Raw genomic sequence first — 21,429 nt, 5'->3', positions numbered from 1 at the left:
CACCTCGCGTGACTGTTCTTGCGAGGCTGTTTTCCGTGGAAATCGATTCAGGTTCTTGTGTAACTTGGTGACAACAGTTTCGGGCTGCACCGTGTTCCGAGCAACAAGAAATGCATAAGCAAATGTTGAACCATGTAGTTTATGGCCCATGCCAAATCTCTGTAGGAAAATTGGGGAAGCCCGATCGAGTAGAATCCCGCGAATTATAGACTCGTTTCTGTTTTAACTCTTAACACCATGTGAATATGCTACCTAGTGTTACCTTTGCGCCAATTTTTCGCCAATCTCATCTCCAGATTGACAGAGTTTATGTGGAAGGTTTACACTAGGAAATTAATGAAGAATTAGGAATGAGATGTAAAACAAAGATTAAGACGGAGTTAATAAACCATATATAATCTTGTGATTAATTAGACAGATACAGTAATGAAGGATTTATACTTGATTAAGCAGTATGTAATTAACCTGCATTTGCATTTGCAAGCAAGCCATCATGTAGCCAATTTCTCATCAAAGTGAAAGCTTTCTCTGCATCTTCATCTTCTTCAAACGACTGAGGTCGGTGCGCAAAGCCATGACCTCTTCCCTTGAAACTCACCACCCTCGATCCCCTGCCGATGGTTTTCTCAATACTTTCTACCACGCTCACACGACACAGCGGGTCGTTGTCCCCCGTAATAAACAATACGGGAACCTTCACATTCGAAGCTACAGATGTGTCGTTCATCCTTGTTCCGTAGAAGGAGACCCCAATCCCGAAATAAGCGCCCTGGTCCTGCGCCAGCACCTCAATCACTTTGCCACCTCCGTAGCAGAACCCTATCAAGCCAAGCTTGTTTGAGATCCCTGCAGCCGCAAACTCATCAACCATCCATTTTGCACACGCGGCGATGTCTTTCGCAACCCTTTGAGCTTCTTGGTTAGCAATCCACTTCTCAAAATCAATCTTCGGGCGGTCCCTTGTCCATGGATCTCCGCGAAACAGGTCCGGAAGTAAAACGCTGCATATTGTTGTATATATAAACAAAGAAATTTGAGACACTACTTCATTATGCAGAGATATAGTGATGGCAGTTGAAAGTTAAGAATATATGTTACTTGTAACCGCTGCAGGCAATGCGATATGCAAACTCTCTGGTGGATGAATCTTCGAAGCCAAAGATGTCAGACAAGAGAAGTATCCCAATTCCGTTGTTGTTTTTGACTGCCTTGAAGAGATAAGCGTTGATGGTACCGTCAACACCCTCGCCGTCAACTGAAACTTCAAATCCACTGACCAGCTCACATGTTTCGTCGTCATTTACGCTGTCTTCCGCTTTTAGTAGGCTACAAGCAACTCTTGTGCCTGTACTCGCTGCAGCTGACCTCCGACGACTTGCGCTGCGTTGCGTCTGAACATAAACTGAGGTTTACACTTTACAGTCAAGGTAGAACAACACGCACAGCAGCACAGAAAATCAAATAGCTAACTGCAGCAGGCTGCCATTGTGCTGTCCTGGCAATCATATGATGAAGATGCATGTAGAGAATCAAAAGTGAAGAGTTTTATTTTTATTAATGACACCTTAACCCTCTTGTAGATTTAATTTAGTTCCCATCTTTGGACGAGGGACTTTCCAAGTCCCAACAACTTTAGTCTGCTATGCTCTCTTAAAACCACAATTCTAAAAATCCCCTCCTAGCGCCATCTATGCCTTGCCTAGGCGCTAGGCAGATGACCATTGTCCCGATTAATGTCTAAGTGTTTGAAAATTAAGAAAAAGCGCCTAGACCTGATGAGGCATTCGCCTAAACCGCCTAGGCACCTGCCTAATCCGCCCAAACCCACCTAGGCACCCACTTAGGTTGCTACTCACTTAGACAGAAAATAGATAACTTTCATTATGTATTTTATTTTTTTCAATAAATGGTAAGAGACTTACTTAATAGTAAAATGAACACACATTATATGCTTGTTCCTCATATTTTCATTATGTTCCAATCATTCATAATATATATATATATCATTCTATTTTGTAGTTTATGATGAAATTATATATATTTTAAGTATAAACAAATAATTATTTACACGAAATATAATGGATTTACTTAAATCCGGCTAGTCCGCCTAGGCGCCCGCCTAGCCACCTAGGCGCTAGATCTCAACCCTTCATCTGATTAGCACCTAACGTCTTTTAGAACCTTACTTAAAACTTAAGGGCTCATTTGGAAGTATTATAGGATAAATATTTTTATGAAAAATGATTTTGGGTTACAAAAACACTTGAAATGCTTTATAGATGAAGCACATAACTGCGCTTCTAGCATAAATCACTTTAAGTGATTTTCTAAGATTCACTTTATTTTTATTTAATTATTTTAAAATCATTTCCAAATGAGTCCTAAATTGCACTAAAAAACTCTAACCGTGAGCTACTTAAATACCACTAAAACACTCTCCAAATGCACTAAACTTTTGGAATTAAACCTTGAAAGGTGTCTTCAAAAGTATAGCAACTAGTAATTTTCGAAGTCCTCCCATCTAATTTTTATGATAGCATTCCAAACTAATTCAAAGTACCTCCATCTTCATCTAATTAGAAGAAGAAACAAGTGTAAAGTAAAAGTAGGAAAGAAAATAAGAACGTACTGAGGAGGAGGAGGAGGAGGAGGAGGAGAAGGCAGCGGCGCGCAGAGGAGAAGCAGAAAATGTTGAGAGGAAATCGAATCGATGATTTAGGCTGCTGCTTCTTGTTTTTGTTTTGCTTCTGAGAAACATTGAAGCCGCCGACGACGGCTGTGGCGTTGGCAGCCTCCCACTTCCAGTTGAGTATAACAGCCAATTCATATCTTTCATCTTTCTTCCTTCCTCAACACTTCCAGTTGTTGTTTGGCTCCACGACACTTCTTCCTCTTGTGTTTGATCTTTGTTTCTTCAAACCAACGTACGCCGCAAAATTAATTTCCCTGCTTCTAGTGGGGGACCTACCTTAAGCTGTTAGGTAGGATTTCATACTCCGGCCCTTCGACCACTTACTAATGGAGGCAGATTGTCTCCCTCCATTTCATTCTCTCTTATTTGTGTGGTCACGATTGAATCACGTCAACATTTTATAAGTTGTAACATTGATATTAACGTGACTTAACTGTGACCGCACAAAATAAGAGAGGATGGAAGGACACCCGGATGGCAGACAATCTGCCTCCCTTATTAATAAGTAGTAACATTGATATTGTCGAGATTTTGGGTCATCAACAAATCATTTCAAAAGGCATTTCAGCCACGGTTATCCGTCCCTTTTAAGGATCGGGAAGACTTATGGAAGCATTTCAGCCTTCCTTTGGGTATAAGTCTGATTTCCACACCAACAACGAGTTTCGAACCCGATACCTCAAATTTTTAAATTGAAGGAAGCCTCGCAATCCGCAGTTTATCACTGGACCACCAGCTCGTGGTTAATATAAGTTATATTTGATTTTGTCAAATTTCTTTGCTTTACATGAGACCACCATATAATGGGGAGTAATATTAGATAGACTAAATTTGCAAACTAAATGATGTGTCACCAATAAAAAATAAACATGTTAATCAACATTTAAGTAATAATCCAATCATCAACTTTTATGTCATTTAATTTATAAAATTTTGTTTACACATTTAATCTTCCTATCATTACTTGTAATGGGTTATACGTGAAACTAATTCCATATTGGTCATTTAAGCACGGAAGCAAAACAAGGAAGTAAACTAGTAATTACGGAAAGACAACTTCAAGACTCAATTTGTTTTACTCAAACAAATCACTAAATGGTCTCCAAATCGAATAGATTTTTCAAGAGATGATTTTTAGATTAGTATTAAATGGATGAACCATTCTGATTGTGATATTTTTTATAATAAAATAATGTCACATCATCATTTAAAAATGAATGACTCATTACGTATAAAGAGCCAAACAATCTCATTTATTTTGGACAAATTATACAAATGAATTAAGACTAGTTAATAGGAAATCAAAGTGCTGGAAACGAAACAACTTGAAACGAACTACAGCAGAAAAATAAGAACGACTTAGGTTGAACTAAAACCTAAGGAAAAAAATGCTTGAATAACGATGGTATAAAATGATGTGTTTGGATATCTGCGTGAGTCCAAACACCATTTTATACACTCTTTAGCGGCTCCAATTTGGAATGATCTTCAATCACCTTGATTTAAGGCTCGTCTAGGAAATCTTCAATCCCCAGTTGGTTTAACAGATTATACACACCATAAGTAGCTAGTAACAATATTCCAATTAAATTTTGCAAAAACTTAGATCAAGTTGAAGATTTGGGCCATCTCCGCTCAACAAATTTGGGTTTAGGGATTAGCAGGCCGAGTAAGGCTCAAAGAGGATTCCGCGTGTGGGATCAGTTCAGAAGGGTTGATAAAGCAAGATCTAGGAAGATCTTCAAAAGATAATGTTTACTATAATCATAGCCCCATGCATAGGTCATGATCACTTGTGCTGTTAAGGGTCGTTCTTAAATGGTGCTCCTCATTATATCTCTCGTTATCAGTCGTTGTTGACTAAATAAATAGATAATATAGGGTGTCAACCAACCGCTTAAAGAGCGTCATGCATGCCTTAATAAATCATCCTCAAGCTCATGTTAGACTATGTAAAGTCACGTTCATTTTCATGATAAGACAATTGTTCCTTAGCCAAAAAAACTCATAGTTTGTGATTCATTTCCTACGTTTAAATCTAACTTAAACATAAGAAAGTCTTTAACATACACCACATTAGTATGGCAAAGTCTCACTTGTTTTTTTTTTTTTAATAATTATATAGATTTTTAAAATAATTTTACGCTCGTGTGAAGTTCGTTCACCTCATTTCGAAATATTCTCTGATTCCGAAAATTTCAAATATAAAAAATGTTCACTGTAAAACTTTTGATCCGATTAAAAAATCAGAAAACCTTATTTCCGAACCAATCCGTGTGTAATAATGTGACGATTACAGTTACTCCGGGTCCTGGGTAGCGACACGTGGCGATCCATTTGTGTGGCACGTCATGGTTAAGGGGGTTTCAGAATTTCTTCCAAGGAATGAAGTAACGGCGGGGTAAGCGAAGGGGAGATCGGAATGGACGGCCCTCCAGGCGGCGATCTGTGTTCGGTGTGCCATGGCAACTTCGACACTCCTTGTCAGGCCAATTGCTCTCACTGGTTTTGCGGTACCTTTCTTCCTCCCTCTCTCTCGTTCTTATTTCTTCGCTTACACAATTGCATTTCGGTCGGTCAACCAATTTTGGTATTGGTTTGGTGCAATCGATAGAACCCTAAACCCAATTTGTCTTCAATTTCTCCATTCAAACTGTTTGTGTTTGTGATTTGTCTCAAGCATGCCTTTGTTCGTGTTTTGATACGATTGATTGATGGTGTGTTGAAAGACTTGATTGATTACTCAGAAGATTTTAGTAGCGGCGGGCTTTCGATGTCATTTGCTCTTTAGAGCGAAGGGACTTGTAATCCAAATCCAAACTGGGTGTTTATTTCGAGCAATCTATGACGTTTTCGCTGAAACAAGTCTTTAGCTTAGCTATGCTAACGTAAAAGTTTGGTGAAAACAAAGAAGAGGGCCGAAGATGGAGTTCTTCGAGAAACCGCAGTAGACATTCGATAATAGTCATTTTCATTTGATACCGTTAGTCTCTTGTTCTTATTGATATGTAGACAAGTCAAGACAGAATGTCATTGTCTACATGTAATTGTACTCTGCAGAGTTCTGTGATAGGAAGAACACGTTTGTGGAGGTTTCCAAGACTTGCATCATAAAAATGTGGCAAAGGAAATAAAAAATCCCGGCGCCACTGCCAGTGTCCGTTTCATTCCAAGTAGAATGGACTTGATATTCTTGATTAGGGCAATTCCGAGTCTAGTTATAAATCCGCGGGTACCCATAGTGCCTATTATCTATAATCTGATATAGCCAGTTTTTCCAAGCGCAATTCCAGGTCTGGTTATAAATCGTGGATGCCCATGGTGCCTATGTATATTTATATATATAAATTATCATGTTTTGAACTTGATGATACAGTGCCTTAACTCATTCATGCATTCATATAGAGGTCTAATGCTGTTTTGAGCTGGGTCGAGTTATAGAACATCACCCGCGCTGAGGATTTAACCTTATGTTTGGATGAGAGACATTCAAAGTGTCAAGGGAATTTAGACTCAATTGTTAAAATGCATCACAAGAACGCTATCAATGAACTACTCAAGCACTTTAAAGCTACTACTAAAACACCTGCAAATGACACCTTTCAAGGAGTAATTTGAAAGTTCTCTCAAGTGTACTTTCAAATGTATTGCATCTAGTGATTTTCAAGTCCCTCTATGTAATTTTTGTAGCGCATTCTGAACGAAAATTACATGGAACTTAAAAATTCCCTCTTCCATGCACACCGTAAGGATTTTTTTTGTTTGACAAGTTTACTGCTTCTATTGTACGTAAAAGTGATCTCTGCTTGGAATTGTTTTGTTTGAATAGATTATACAGACTATGGATACACAAAGTGGTTACAAAGTCCCCAACATGCTTACTTGAGAATATTTTTCCATACTTTTTGTACGACTGTTGTTATATTACCTAAACTGAATGGGTGTGATGTTCTATTTAGTATACACTGCATACTGTGTAAGATAACGGATCAAGTGTAACATTGTGAGTGTATAATAGACTTAGCAGGACTCTTACTATATACGAACATGCAAGTATCAGATTCCATTACATGTAATCTACAAGGCTTGAACTCCAAATTGAGTAGTCATTAAAAAAAAAAAGTAATAGCTAATAATGCATCGTTGGCTCCCTTTCTTCAGGAAATTGTATTATGCTTGTTTGGGATCATGGATCAACAGTTCGCCCTTGTAAATGCCCGCTATGCCGTCGTCCCATCACTTTGTTGGTTCCAAGTAGGGCTTCTTCAAGGCAGCTTGATAGGCCAGAGGTTGCGGAGATTTTAGGCAAGATAGAAAGGTACAATCGTGTTTTTGGAGGTCATTCCAGAAGTCTTATTCAGGTAAATGAATCTGTGTATCCATCAAATAACCTTGTGGGGCCTGGTCCATATTTTATATCAATAATCTGAACAGTCTATTTTTGAGTTCTTCATTCAAAGGTCATCTTCCCAAAATATGAGACAAATCCGACCGTTTAGCCATCTAATTCGAGTCAAGAAAATAGACAAACATGGTACATCCAGAAAACACGAAAGTGACGAACCTTCCACTTAGTAGTCAAACAGTTTCGGATTTCAGTGATATTTTGTTAGGATGATCTTTGAGGGAAGACTGAAAATTTAGACAGTTGAATTATTGAAATACAATGAGTAGTGAGAGCTACATGCACGCACACACACGCACACCCACACCCCCCCCCCCCCCAACACACACCCACCCACACACTCACACACGCACCAGCGCATGCACAGATATGTTTTTTGTTGAAAAATATTTGCAGTTTCTGTACTTAACTGCATGAAAAGAATACATAGTTGATTGAGAATATTAGATTGTTATGTCCTGCATTTCTAATATTAGATCTTTATGTCCTGCATTTCTAATCTGTTTCTATAAATTTCAATAATCTTGTCAACAGAGAGGGCAGGACCTTCCTTTTCTCCTGCGGAGGCTGCTGCGAGAACTAATTAATCCTGATAGATCTCTTCCCCTTGTTATAAGGGCTCGTGTCTGGATTTCAGTTAAGTAATTGACACAAGTATGCTATCACTTCTCGTATATTTTGCTTTCTCATGCAGCTGTTAATGCAGTTTGTATGGTTGGAAATAACATTCTGCGAGAACTTATCTCATCTTTAATCTGAAGGATATTGTATACTGTATGTTCGTTAAGAAGTTCTGACCTTTTTGGAAATTTTGTATACAGATGATAATGGGTGCTGCGTACCTATTCAGCCCTTTTGACTTCATCCCGGAAGGTGCTTTTTATGCTTTCAAGCTGGTTGAATTTTCTTGTGGAGTTGTTCTAGTAAGTGGCACTATTAATACGTAATCTTTGTTTTGAGTGTTCTTGTAGCAATATTTGGTATAGCTGGTCTCCTGGACGATTTCTTCATAGTGCTCATCGTCTTCTTCCACGTTGCTGCCATTTATCGGTCTGTACTCTATCGCCGCCATGGAGGTTCCTGAACTGTGCCGCCATGGAAATTTTTAATCACACGGAAAAAACTGGGACGGAGCTGGATTTTACTTTTTGTTATTTGGGGTCGAAAACCTCATTGAAATATAGGATTGTACAAGGGAGCCACCTATATATTTCAGTGTAGTTTCAGTTGTATTTTTTAACTATTTCATGCCGAATTACTGTGATTTACACATGAAATCAGAACACGTACCTACTGATGTCTATAGCATATGCTCCCAAGTGGTTCACCGAGGGTCGAATACAAATCGAGATCCTCTGCGCATCTCCAAGTCTGGAGCTAGCTAGCCCAGAGATCTGTACCATTCAAAGTAAGGGAGATTTAAACCCTTGGTTTGCATGAGGTGGGTCAGTTGGATGGGCTACTCGAGGGTTGTAGAATTCAAAATGAATGGTTTCGATTTTTAGGTCCGCCGAATTCAGACATAGAGATCCAAAGCGGGTCTCTTGAATATTTTGACGTTCACATGCTTTTTAGGGAATGTAGGGTCTAGGGTTTAGGGTAAGCATAACTCGCTGTATTCCAACTGGAAATTACTGTGACAATGACATTGCTTTATAGGTATAACTATTTGATCACATTACCTGATATGCCGACACGTTAAGACGAGTAATGATTCTACATTGGACACATACGTTAAGACGAGTAATGATTTTACGTTTGACGCACAAAACTGCAAAGTGGTTTTTTAATAAATGATGAAAAATTGTTGAGTTCTTGCATAACGATATATTAGTTTAAATTCCATCGGTAATTAATTTAACAAAAAAACAAAAAAAGGCATAAAACTGATACACCGACGCATGAACGGGTAGAGATGCTCGTATGACAAGTCCTTATAAATGATTATCTCGCTGGACCATGTCGAACCAAGTAAGAATGTCGCATCTAAATTCCAAATTTGTGTCGGCACTCGCTTGTTCGAATTAAATTCAAATCTTATGTGGGTTGAATTTCAATTACTAAGCATATCTCATTTCCGTATAATAATCACCAAGTCACACTTTTATATATAATTAAGGACTCCTTTAGTAATTAATCGTTTTTAATTTACATTTTTGTACTTGAGATATATGGGAAATATATTTTAGAAAGTGGAGATGAAGAAATGCTCATAGAATTGGTGTACAAAAAAATAAAAAGTAAAAGTAAAACCAAATTATCTATTTTGTAGGACCAACTCTACATCGAAGTTCAACAATCACAATCGTCTATTTTGAAAGTCTCAATTCATAGATATCTTTGCAAAAATTCAATTCAATTTGAAACTATTTTTCTATTTAATTATCACAATGAAATTTCATTGTTTCTTATAGAACAAAGTATTCGTCAATTTATTTGAACTCAATTAGATATCTCAAATATTTCTAATTTGACTAATATTTTGCAAGAACAATCTAAGAGGTGCAACTTGAAAAATAGACGATTCAGATTGTTGAAGTTCAATATGGTGTGGGCCTCACAACTTCTCACTTTGGTCGTTGAAATTAAAATCGATAGAAATGGTCATCATACATCGTGTGATCAATTTTTGTCAAGTGCTGTTTGTGTTTAATTTTAAATAAAAATATTTAAAATAATTTTTTATCGCAAAATATACGATAAATGGACACGATTCATGAATCTCTGTGATCCTCGCAAAGATGATCCGGCAAACATCCGGATTCCAATCATATCATGTAACAATAATTACTTTTTCGTGGTTTTGGAGGCCCTAGTTTCCAAATGTTGTTCATAAAGCATTTTTGTCTCTGCTCTCTCCATTATGGCCTCCCTCCCTCGCACCAGTCACGTAGATACACTATTACTCATCTCTCTATCTCTCTCTCTCTCTCTCTCTCTCTCGTCCTTGCTTATCTCTTCTGCCTTCTCCACCTTCCGCTGTCTGTGTCGCTTGTTTTTCTCGTTTTTATGTGCTTAATTTCCTGAGTTTTACAAATACATACACACACACATAAAATTATTTAGTGCCTAGGTTGATGAAGGATTACTGAGTGGTGAGTGGTGAACTTAGCAAGCAAGAAACATGTGGGTAGTAAGGAAGGGAGTGTCAGATATCATCTCTCCAGTCTCCATCCATATCCATGGACCATCACCATATGCATGCACAACACCTGTTCATATATCCCATCACCCAAATAAACAAACAAACACAAAGTAAAGTTGTATCATAGCATGCTCCTTCTGTTTGCCTTCTCTTCTGTATAATTTATTCCCCAAATTAATCCAGTTTGTTTGATACAATTCCCACCTGTTGTTAACTGGTCCTTCATCAGATGTGATGAGGCATTGGCTGCCGACACTTGATGCTACTTCCTCCGCCACATGATCTAGCACTCACTTGGATCTGATCGTCATCATCAGGTACTCTAATCTAATCGTCTCTTACCTCTCTCTAGGTTAACTCTAAATATTTTTTGCGATTCTGTTGGATTAATTCTTTCTTCATTTTTGTAGTTTCTCAATTTATGAATGCCTTCTGCTTGATTAATATTACTAGATAAGCTAAAAACTACTTTTTTATTATTCAAAAAACAAAACAAAATTAATCCAAAGCCTAAATAATTTATTTTTATACTGGCAAGAAAATTTAGGAAATCCAAAATTAAGCTATTTTTCTGGCTCAAAACATCAAGTTTTTTTAACTTAATAACTTTAATTAATTAGTTGCTACTTGCAAAATATAACAGTATTGCTTTCTTTTAGTTTTAATAAATTAGTTAAGTCCTAAGTAAGTAATTCGATGAAATTAAAGCATTGGTTCTTGAATTTTGGCGCAATTGGAGCTTAGTTTCTAAACTAAAGATCAGTGAGTATTGATCTCGGTCTTGTCACAATGTGAAACAGTAACTCTTTTGTGTTATACAGTAAGAACATTCATCCAAAATAAATGGTTTAAAGAGGCAAATAAGGGGCGGAAATTCTAATGGAATTATCCAAAACGACCATTGCTCCGCTGTGTGACAAATGCATAGACAAATCTCAGGGACTCAAGTGAGGAGTTATGTTAATCTCAGGTTTATATTTTTGGTTAAAAAGTCTTGTTATTAGTAAGTGTTACACTTACCATCTATTTACCGTCATTTGTATCATCTCTCTAATAAGTGTAAGTTCGTCAAAACATGTAGGTTTCATTTCTATTAAAGATAAAGAGTTGGTACAAATGGTGATATAAATAAGGGAACTTTAACGAAAAACACCCGGTACTGTTCACTTTAACGAAAAACCACATTTTTACACTAAAAAGTCAATCATGGTACTATTCACTTTACCCTTTATTTTGTCCTTATCATTAAAACTCAAAGTTTTCAAGCCCTTTTCATTAGTTTTCCTTATAAATAAATGGTAAATATAGCGTTTTTGTTAATATTATAAATTAAAAGAACAATGCAGTCAGGGACAATGACCTGTGGGCTTTTTCTGCACAGCTGTATCCTTACGCTTCTTCCGAACTGGTTCAAGTTCAAAGAATGGCATCGGCATGGGGTAGCGGTGGTGGTCGCCAAATTTAAAGCTCCGTCGTCTCTAATTGACCATTCTACCCCTACTACAACCTATTACTACATTCCAATGGCATTGTACTTGCTGCTGCCGACTGTGTTCCTCCTCTGTTTGCTTTTCCCGCCATGCATGCCTCTAACGGTCGGAACTGAAACGGAAGCTGAAGCCCTCCTTGAGTTGAAGAGGCAGCTCAAAGACCCCCTGAATGTTCTCGATTCCTGGAAAGAGACCGCAGATCGGTCGCCCTGCAACTTCTTCGGAGTCGCCTGCGATCGGATTAGCGGGAAAGTAATTGGAGTTGCTCTTGATAACAAGTCCCTCTCGGGTGAGATTTCGCCCGCCATTGGTGTTCTTGACAGTCTCGCCACACTTTCGCTGCCTTGCAACAACATTACAGGAAAGCTTCCTGCCCAAGTCACTCGTTGTGCCAATCTCAAAACTTTAAATCTCACCGGCAACAAAATGGTGGGAGCAATCCCGGATCTTTCTGCCCTCGGAAAATTGGAGATTCTTGATCTTTCTACAAACTCCTTCTCCGCGGCATTCCCATCATGGGTGGGGAATCTGACTGCGTTGAATTCCCTCGGGCTCGGGGAAAATGAATTTGATGAAGGTGAAATCCCTGAGGGGCTTGGAAACTTGACCAACTTGACTTGGCTCCATCTGGGGAATTCCCAGTTCAGAGGAGAGATTCCGGAATCTGTTTACAAAATGAAGGCACTGGAGACGTTGGATATGTCGAAGAACAAGCTCTCTGGGAAGCTCACCAACTCGATTTCCCAGCTGCAAAAACTCAATAAGATTGAGCTTTTTCAAAACAATTTGACTGGGGAAATCCCACCAGGGCTCGCTAATCTCACCCTCCTAAGGGAATTTGATTTCTCATCAAACAAGTTTTATGGGAAGTTGCCTTCCGAGATGGGAAATCTCAAGAACTTGGTGGTTTTTCAGTTATTCAGGAACAATTTCTCCGGGGAATTCCCTGCTGGGTTCGGCGATATGAAACACCTTGTTGCAATCTCAATTTATGAAAACAGATTTTCCGGGGAGTTTCCAACCAATTTTGGCAGATTCTCACCTTTGGAAAGCATTGACATATCCGAGAATCAGTTTTCAGGTGGTTTCCCAAGGTTTCTTTGTGAAAAGGGCAGGTTACAATTCTTGCTTGCTTTGGGCAACAATTTTTCTGGGGAGCTGCCAGACTCTTACGTTCGATGTAAATCTCTAGAGAGGCTGAGAGTCAATCAGAACCGTTTGTCTGGGAAGATTCCAGCTGAGTTTTGGTCACTTCCCTACGCAACAATGATTGATTTCAGTGATAACGACTTCAGCGGAGAGATCTCCCCCAGCATTGGGTTTTCTACCAGCTTGAATCAGTTGAAATTGGAGAACAATGGTTTCTCTGGTTATCTTCCACAACTTGGGAGCCTATCAGACTTGGAGAGGCTCTCTCTGAGTGGTAATAAATTTTCCGGTGAAATACCTTCCGAAATTGGTGCTCTAAAGCAGCTGTCATCTTTGCATCTTGAACACAATTCTCTGACAGGATCGGTACCATCAGAATTGGGATACTGTGTTAAGTTGGTGGACGTGAATCTTGCTTCGAATTCTTTAACTGGTAATATCCCACGCACGTTATCACTAATAAGCTCTTTGAACTCTCTAAATCTCTCGCAAAATAGCCTCACGGGTTTGATTCCTGAAACTTTGGTGAAACTGAAGCTAAGTTCTATAGATTTGTCGGGGAATCAGTTATCCGGAAGAGTACCATCTGATCTTCTGACCATTGGAGGAGACAAAGCCTTTGATGGAAACAAGGGACTCTGCATTGATCAATATTCCAGAACACGTACAAATTCTGGGATGAACATGTGTACTGAAAAGCCGAATAAAAAAAAGGTGCTTGAAAATAAACTGGTTTTGTTCTCGATTATAGCATTGGCGTTGGTTGCTGTTTTTGCTGGATTACTGCTGGTTAGTCATAAGAACTTCAAGCTTGGGGAGGCAGTTGACAGAGAAAATAATTTGGAAGCAGGGAAGGAGAAAGATCTGAAATGGAAACTTGCGTCTTTCCACCAGTTGGAAATAGATGCAGATGATATATGCGATTTGAAAGAAGAAAATTTGATTGGAAGTGGCAGTACAGGGAAAGTTTACCGCATAGATTTGAAGAAAGGTCGTGGCACGGTAGCTGTCAAACAACTCTGGAAAGGAGATGGCATGAAGCTTTTGACTGCAGAGATGGACATTTTGGGGAAGATCAGGCATAGAAATATACTGAAGCTATACGCTTGTTCAGCGAATGGCGGATCTAGTGTTCTCGTGTTTGAGTACATGGCAAATGGTAATTTATTTCAAGCGCTTCACAGGGATATTAAAAGCGGGGAGCCCGAATTGGATTGGTGCCAGAGGTATACGATTGCTTTGGGAGCAGCTAGGGGCATTGCTTATCTGCATCATGATTGTTCACCAGCTATAATTCATAGAGATATTAAATCCACCAACATTCTGCTCGACGACGACTATGAGGCAAAAGTTGCTGATTTCGGAGTTGCAAAGATTGCAGAAAGCTCTCAGAAGGGTTGTGATTACAGCTCCCTCGCTGGCACACATGGCTATATTGCTCCTGGTGAGTTTCAAATCTACGAAACCACATACATTTATCCTTCCATTGTTATGATATATAATTATACTTCTTATCTTAAAGAATGTATCGGAAACTTGTTAGTCATTTCACATATGTTAGCGTTGGTTTCTTGCTTCAACTATGCGTTAAGCAATTGCTCGGTGACAACTTCTACAACTCTAGAATTTTGATCTGCTCACCAGATTTGATGCTGCTTTAATTTATATTTTTTTTGCCGGTTTAATTCACTTGGGATTGTATCCAAAATCTTCACAACCTGCATGTGCTCAAACTTTTTGAACTAATTTCCTGCAGAGCTGGCTTATACTGCTAAAGTGAACGAAAAGTGCGATGTGTATAGTTTCGGTGTGGTGCTGCTCGAGCTAGTAACTGGCAGGAGACCAGTTGAAGAGGATTACGGTGAAGGAAAGGATATTGTTTACTGGGTTTCAACGCATCTGAGTGACCGTGAAGCGGTTGTTAAGATTCTAGATGATAAAGTGGCACATGAATGTGTCGAGGACGACATGATCAAGGTCTTGAAGGTTGCTGTTCTCTGCACTACCAAGCTACCGTCCTTGCGCCCGACAATGCGGGATGTTATAAAGATGCTTACGGCTGCTGATCCTTGCACTTTCAGGTCCGGAAACAACACCTGTAACGACGAAAACGTCAAGGATTTCTCACCCAGTACTGATGAATTGTCTCTTTTAGCAGTAGCTAGCTAATTGCAAGGTTCAAAAGGTAGATACATAGTGTTAATTTCTTCGTTTTATAATGCTTGTCATGTAAGTAGAGAATTTAAAATCATATATATGCTTAGTAAATGTACCGTTATGTTTACGGGTAATGCTAATGAGATCAATTTTGTAAACTAAATTTTGTAAATCATTTGACGTGGTTGTTGATGATTGAATTATTACTTAAGTGTTGATTAACGTGTTTATTTCTTATTTGGTAACACATTATATAATTTACAAATTTGGTTTAAAAGTTGGTCTATCTAGCATTAGTGCCCTAAGTTTAATAGTGTTCTGCCTTGCATCACCAAAGATGATGGTGGTGGTGGTGTGTGTGTCGTCTTACCTTGTTGTTCAATAAAAAAAAGTTGAGATTTCAACATGAAATTAACTCGTAATATGGGGAGTAATTTGGTTTCATATAAGAACATGCAAGGTTCTTTATTCTTGGATGTAAGATTCATACTCTCAACACGTGGAACACCTATCAAACCTTAAACGTGAAACACGTGTGACTATTAAGCTTCACAAGTAGACAGGTTTGCTCATGTGTGATGCCCAACGCTCACACGTGGTCCACGTCACATAATTTGTGTTATCCACGTGTAAGATCTAAAAATTTGTTACACGTGAGTGTGTTTGTTAAGAGTATGATTCCTACATTGGAAGAAGAAGGACCTAAAAACATCTCCAATAGACTTTTCAAATTTGATTATTTTATTGTTCTTTATTCATCATTATATTCATAAACTTTTGTCTTCTCCCTAGTCGCTGTGTAACACAATATTTGATTTTGTAAGAATCAAAAACTTAGGCTGAAGAGTGAGAAAGAGGTCTGTAAATTTGTAGAGAGAGAATAAGCTACTAAGTTTGACATTTACCTTCGAAGAGATTGCTGGAGCTTGATTTGTTGACGTGATTTTACATATTTAGTTGAAAAACAAAATTATAGAGTTTGTTCGGATGTGATTATCTAGAAATACATTAATATATTTATATCAAAGTAGAAAAAATAAATTGATTGCAAACTCTTTACTTATGAGATTCAAATCTAGAACCAATAACTTATAAACGTAAAAATTTCTCTCAACTGTAGTACTAAACGGCTCTCATATTTTATTACTTTCTTATTTGTAAATAAGATTAAGTTTTGACACTTAGTCGTCCTACCATTCTTAGCAGGATTAAAAGTCTTTCCTGCTTCTTCTACTAGCTCAGATTAAGTCCGCTTTCCTATTTTGAACAAGCTTAGCAAGCAAGACTATCCTTTGTTGAGTTAGACGTAATCGAGTATCTCAGTCACACGCTCGAAGAGATTTTTCAGTGTGATGGAAACACGATCTGGTTTTTCCATCGCTCCCACTCTGGTCTCTCTCACTAGAATTAGTCTTTGGTCCTCAAAAACTCCCTCTCTCAAAACCGTGTGATGATTCTGGTCTTGGTCTTCTCACCCCTACTCGTCCACCTTCTACACGTTTAAACTGAAGTTGACACCACAAAATTAACCAATCCCATGTCTTTAATTCTCCTTCTGCTCCTTCCTCTCCAATGAAATTTTCTGCATCCGCCCCCCAATTATTTGACTATCAAATATCTCTCTGCCGACTATGGCGGCTGCTTCTTATTCTTTAATCCTTCCCCTCATCACCTTCTCCTTGCTTACTTTCCTTCCTCACTCACTCTCCTCATCCACTGTGTCGATTTCCGAATCTTCTAATCAGACATTAATCTGTGCACTCATACATCCCCAAAACCAGAAATCCTTTCTCAATTGTACTGGTTTTAAGTTTCCTACAACTGCAAGTGGAAGCAATGGGGGCGGCGGCGGCGTTCAAATTCCTCTCGACAAGAATGCTTCTTCTTCCTTCACTGCTCTAGTTGCCGGAGATGGCTTCTTATGCGCCTTGAGGCCCCCACCATCTTCTTCCTCCTCCAATACTAATTCTACTTTGAGTTGCTGGAGGTTCTCTGCTAATGGCACGCACTTGTCCCACAAGCGCATCTACCGCGGTCCACCTTTCACGCAACTTGTTGCCGGAAATTCTCACGTTTGCGGACTTATTCAGAATGGGACGACTAGTACTAGTAGTCGCCTCCAATGTTGGCAATGGCATTGGTTTCGCAATAGCACGATCAGTAGACACGAGTACGGATTTTCAAGCATTGCGGTGGGAGAGAAATTTGTATGCGGGGTATCACAAATCGGAAAGGTTACTTGCTTAGGAAGCAATTATATAGTGGTTGGGAAGGAGCCTAGAGCTAGTGGCAAGAATGTTTACAAAGCAGTGAGTGCTGGTTTCGGTCATGCGTGTGCTATCTCATCGGTCGATAACAGTTTGGATTGCTGGGGAGAAATGAAGGGTGAGAAACCTCAAGGGAGATTCACATCTCTGGCCTTGGGAGAAAACCGCAGTTGCGCTCTCCGGCCTAATGGAACAGTTGTTTGTTGGGGGGAAAATAATTTCAGCTTGCCTGAGACTCTGAAAGGTACTTACTTCACCGCAATTGAAGCAAAACGCAGCGTCTTCTGCGGAGTTTCATCATCCAACTTTTCCTTGTATTGTTGGGGCAACCCAATTTTCGATGTCTCAAACAATTTCATGGTATTCGGACGTGATGTGAAGCCGGGTCCATGTACAGGTGAATGTCTATCATGCAGCAATCCGTTGCCAGTGCCCGTGCCCTTGCCATCGCTGCCACCAGAATCAGGAAGCAGTAAGTGGAGCAAAAAAATGATTGCTTTTCTTGTAGTGGGTTGTGTTGGGTTCTTAGCTTTGGTGGTGTCGGTATGTTTCTTTGACTTCAAGTATTGCAAAACTAGAGTTGGAGGATCCCGTGTTCATGACTCAGGCCCCTTGGATGAGCAGCCCCAGTTACAGGCCGAGCAAGGCGCAGCAGCAACGGCAGGGCCACCGGTATTAGAGAAGCGGCTAAGCCATTTGGTGAGCATGGGCGCCAATGGGGCTTCCTTGGAGGAATTTCCACTGCAACTACTACTCGAAGCCACCTCCAATTTCTCTGAAGAACACAAAATCGGAACAGGCAGCTACGGCTCTGTCTACTACGCCACATTAGATGACGGTCGCCAAGTAGCCATCAAGCGTGCTGAGACGTCAGTCTCTTCATCACACGTTGGTAGCTGCACAAAGCGCCAGCAAGACCAGGACAATGCTTTTGTAAACGAGCTTGAGTCCCTTTCACGTCTCAACCACAAGAACTTGGTTCGATTACTTGGATTCTTCGAAGACGCAAAAGAGCGAATACTCGTGTATGAATACATGAACAATGGCTCCCTCCATGACCATCTCCACAAGCTCCCACATTCGACCTTGCTCTCATGGGCCAAGCGCATCAAAGTGGCTCTTGACGCAGCCCGAGGGATCGAGTACCTGCACGAGTACGCAGTCCCGCCAATCATACACCGCGACATCAAGTCATCCAACATACTACTGGATGACACATTGCTGGTCAAGGTATCCGATTTCGGCCTATCTTTAATGCGGCCGGAGGATGAAGAGTCGCACCTTTCGCTTGGTGCAGCTGGCACATTTGGGTACATCGACCCAGAGTACTACAGGCTTCAACACCTAACGACCAAGAGCGACGTCTATAGCTTCGGAGTGGTGTTGCTTGAATTGTTATCCGGTTACAACGCAATACACAGAAATGAGAACGGGATGCCAAGAAACATTGTCGATTTTGCCGTGCCGTACATTGTGAGCGACAAGATACACCGGATTTTGGATCCAAGAATTGCAGCTCCAACGCCGTTTGAAATAGAGGCAGTGGCATATGTTGGCTACTTGGCAGCGGACTGTGTAAGTTTACAAGGTTGTGACAGGCCATCCATGACTTACATTGTAAGTATCCTGGAAACAGCGTCGGCTTATTTTTTGGAAAACCCTTCTTGCTCTCCTTCCAGTTCCACGACTGAATCTACGTGACGATGTAATGGTGCGACGGCATCATCAATTGTTGTTGACCAAAAATCATTCATTTTCTTTTCCTTTTTCCAAATTTTATGCATATATTGGACTTTTATTTCCTTAATTTTTTGGCATTTGCTGGTTTAGCTTTGAATGTTATTTTTTTCTTCAAGAACAGAGTCAAATTGGAGGAAAAGTATACAAATACAACGTCTGCAGCTAATATATCTAGTATAAATTGATAAGAAATACCTAATAAATTAAGACTGAAAAGGAAGAAAAAGTATAATAAATACCTAACATAATGCTCACAAAAACAAATAGCGTGATGCTATCTACAAACCCATTTTTACCTCTCACACCCTTCTTGGCAATCGGATCAAATGAATTGAATCTACGTGACGATGTAATGGTGCGACGGCATCGTCAATTGTTGTTGACCAAAAACCATTCATTTTTCCAAATTTTATGCATATATTGGACTTTTTTGTTTCCTTAATTTTTTGGCATTTGCTGGTTTAGCTTTGAATGTTATTTTTTTCTTCAAGAACAGAGTCAAATTGGAGGAAAAGTATACAAATACAACGTCTGCAGCTAATATATCTAGTATAAATTGATAAGAAATACCTAATAAATTAAGACTGAAAAGGAAGAAAAAGTATAATAAATACCTAACATAATGCTCACAAAAACAAATAGCGTGATGCTATCTACAAACCCATTTTTACCTCTCACACCCTTCTTGGCAATCGGATCAAATGAATTGAAGAATATCAAAAGATAGAAATTAACAAGGAATGTGTGGAAAATGAAAACGCGTATGTGGAAGACAAAAACGGGTGTGTGGATAACACCACCCAAACCAACAAAGCTATCAATCTCTTCAATCTTCATTACTTGAACAAAACAAAACCCTAAACCCTTCTTATCTTCGTATCTTTGAGTGATGCAACTAGGTTGTACAGAAGATATGTTTAATTAACGTGTACCAGAAGAAAAATGTGGTTGCAGATGGCCTTGCTAATTGGAGCTATAATTCGGATCTTGGGTATCAAGCGACCGTTGTATAGAAAAAACAAAGAACAATATTTCTCCATATTGCTCCAATTTTGATTCACAATATCCTTAAAAATAACTGTGGTCCAACAGATAATGAGTGTAATTTACTTATTTTCCTTTTTTTTGGGCTGACCTTTCCACAGGGCATGTAGAAGTTGTGTTTTCCTTCGCGGGAGATTGCAAGCATATCCCAACAACCAAATTGTGCACAAATTACTGACTTGGAACTAAACTTGTAAGGATAGAAGCACTACACCTTCTATGCTGCCAGAGATTCCCAAGTCGCCTTTCTTTTCTCAACAAGTCTCGTCAGCGCACTGTCGATTTCGGCAAACACATCCTCCTTGGTAACACTTCCATTAATCTGAAGCAAACAGAAGTACGCTCCAAGTTATATAACACAGTGAATGTCGATAATCCACAATCAAATTAATACAGTATTTTCATCATACATTATGCAATCTCGTCCAACGGTTGCCAGCAGAAGTTAAAATATAAAAGGCAAATTACACCAATAGCACCTGGATTTTAGGTCTTGTTACAGTTTTCCACCCGGAAAAAGAAAATTGAGTCACCCAACTCAGTTTAAATTTTATTGCAATGGGCAACCCACAACTAACTTTATTCTTCTTGTCTTCCAAAAAGTTGCATGTACTTCGCACATAACCCTTTCAACAGTGTTTGTACCAACGTATCAGAACTGAAAATACCCTTAAAAAAAGGCTGACCTGCGAATCATGCGCAACTTTTTGGAGGAAAAAATAGGAGGGAGGAGCACAGTGCAGCAAAATTCTAATTGAGGGGGCAAAACTCACTCAACTCTTTTCCAAGTGGAAAACCAAAACAACAGCTATAGTTCAGATTATATAAATACACACATTAGACAGGGAAGGGGAGAGAGGGAGGGAGGGAGGGAGGGAGGGAGGGAGGGGGAAGAGAGAGAGAGAGAGAGAGAGAGAGAGAGAGAGAGAGAGAGAGAGAGATTATATACATGCCTTAGTTGTTATGTCTTCATACAATGAAAGTACCGCCTCCACATTCTGATGATGAGTGTTTAATAGCAATTTTACCTTGTTGAAGTAAGATTATATAAATACAAACATTAGACAGGGAAGGGGAGAGAGGGAGAGAGGGAGGGAGGGAGGGAGGGAGGGAGGGAGGGAGGGGGAAGAGAGAGAGAGAGAGAGAGAGAGAGAGAGAGAGAGAGAGAGAGAGATTATATACATGCCTTAGTTGTTATGTCTTCATACAATGAAAGTACCGCCTCCACATTCTGATGATGAGTGTTTAATCGCAATTTCACCTTGTTGAAGTAAGATTATATAAATACACACATTAGACAGGGAAGGGGAGAGAGAGAGAGAGAGAGAGAGAGAGAGAGA

At 39.4% G+C, this 21,429-nt stretch overlaps 4 protein-coding genes across 6 annotated transcripts; 3 read left to right on the top strand and 1 right to left on the bottom strand.

Moving 5' to 3' along the window:
- Positions 1-369: 369 nt before the first annotated feature.
- On the bottom strand, positions 370-3,043 carry LOC103441814 (uncharacterized). The gene is made up of 4 exons (XM_070826417.1): positions 3,010-3,043; positions 2,630-2,848; positions 1,099-1,402; positions 370-1,001 (listed from the first exon to the last, which is right to left on the bottom strand). Exons 1-4 carry the CDS (start codon positions 3,041-3,043, stop codon positions 461-463), a joined length of 1,098 nt encoding a protein of 365 aa, XP_070682518.1. The 3' UTR covers positions 370-460.
- A 1,885-nt stretch (positions 3,044-4,928) lies between these two features.
- Positions 4,929-8,400, top strand: LOC103441815 (uncharacterized). Its single transcript, XM_008380525.4, has 5 exons — positions 4,929-5,205; positions 6,854-7,053; positions 7,632-7,733; positions 7,919-7,970; positions 8,069-8,400. Exons 1-5 carry the CDS (start codon positions 5,115-5,117, stop codon positions 8,179-8,181), a joined length of 558 nt encoding a protein of 185 aa, XP_008378747.1. The 5' UTR covers positions 4,929-5,114; the 3' UTR covers positions 8,182-8,400.
- Positions 8,401-9,925: 1,525 nt separating this feature from the next.
- LOC103421346 (receptor protein-tyrosine kinase CEPR2) lies at positions 9,926-15,260 on the top strand. Of its 3 annotated transcripts, XM_008359370.4 has the most exons (4): positions 9,958-10,352; positions 10,472-10,559; positions 11,624-14,325; positions 14,638-15,260. In XM_008359370.4, the coding sequence occupies exons 3-4, from the start codon at positions 11,766-11,768 to the stop codon at positions 15,048-15,050; spliced, it is 2,973 nt and encodes a 990-aa protein (XP_008357592.3). In that variant the 5' UTR covers positions 9,958-10,352; positions 10,472-10,559; positions 11,624-11,765; the 3' UTR covers positions 15,051-15,260. The 3 variants fall into 3 exon arrangements, with proteins under 3 accessions (XP_070682134.1, XP_070682133.1, XP_008357592.3); XM_070826033.1 differs by having other exon boundaries at positions 9,926-10,559; XM_070826032.1 differs by having other exon boundaries at positions 9,949-11,361; positions 11,522-14,325.
- Positions 15,261-16,373: 1,113 nt separating this feature from the next.
- On the top strand, positions 16,374-19,112 carry LOC103411003 (serine/threonine-protein kinase-like protein CCR4). The gene has a single exon (XM_070826031.1). The coding sequence runs from the start codon at positions 16,670-16,672 to the stop codon at positions 19,004-19,006; it is 2,337 nt and encodes a 778-aa protein (XP_070682132.1). The 5' UTR covers positions 16,374-16,669; the 3' UTR covers positions 19,007-19,112.
- Positions 19,113-21,429: the final 2,317 nt, after the last annotated feature.

This window comes from Malus domestica, chromosome 08 (genome assembly GCF_042453785.1).
Source record: "Malus domestica chromosome 08, GDT2T_hap1".
In the NCBI taxonomy this organism is placed as follows: domain Eukaryota; kingdom Viridiplantae; phylum Streptophyta; class Magnoliopsida; order Rosales; family Rosaceae; genus Malus; species Malus domestica.
The sequence above is the reverse complement of the archived record's forward strand: the minus strand, read 5'-3'. Positions and strand labels throughout refer to the sequence as shown.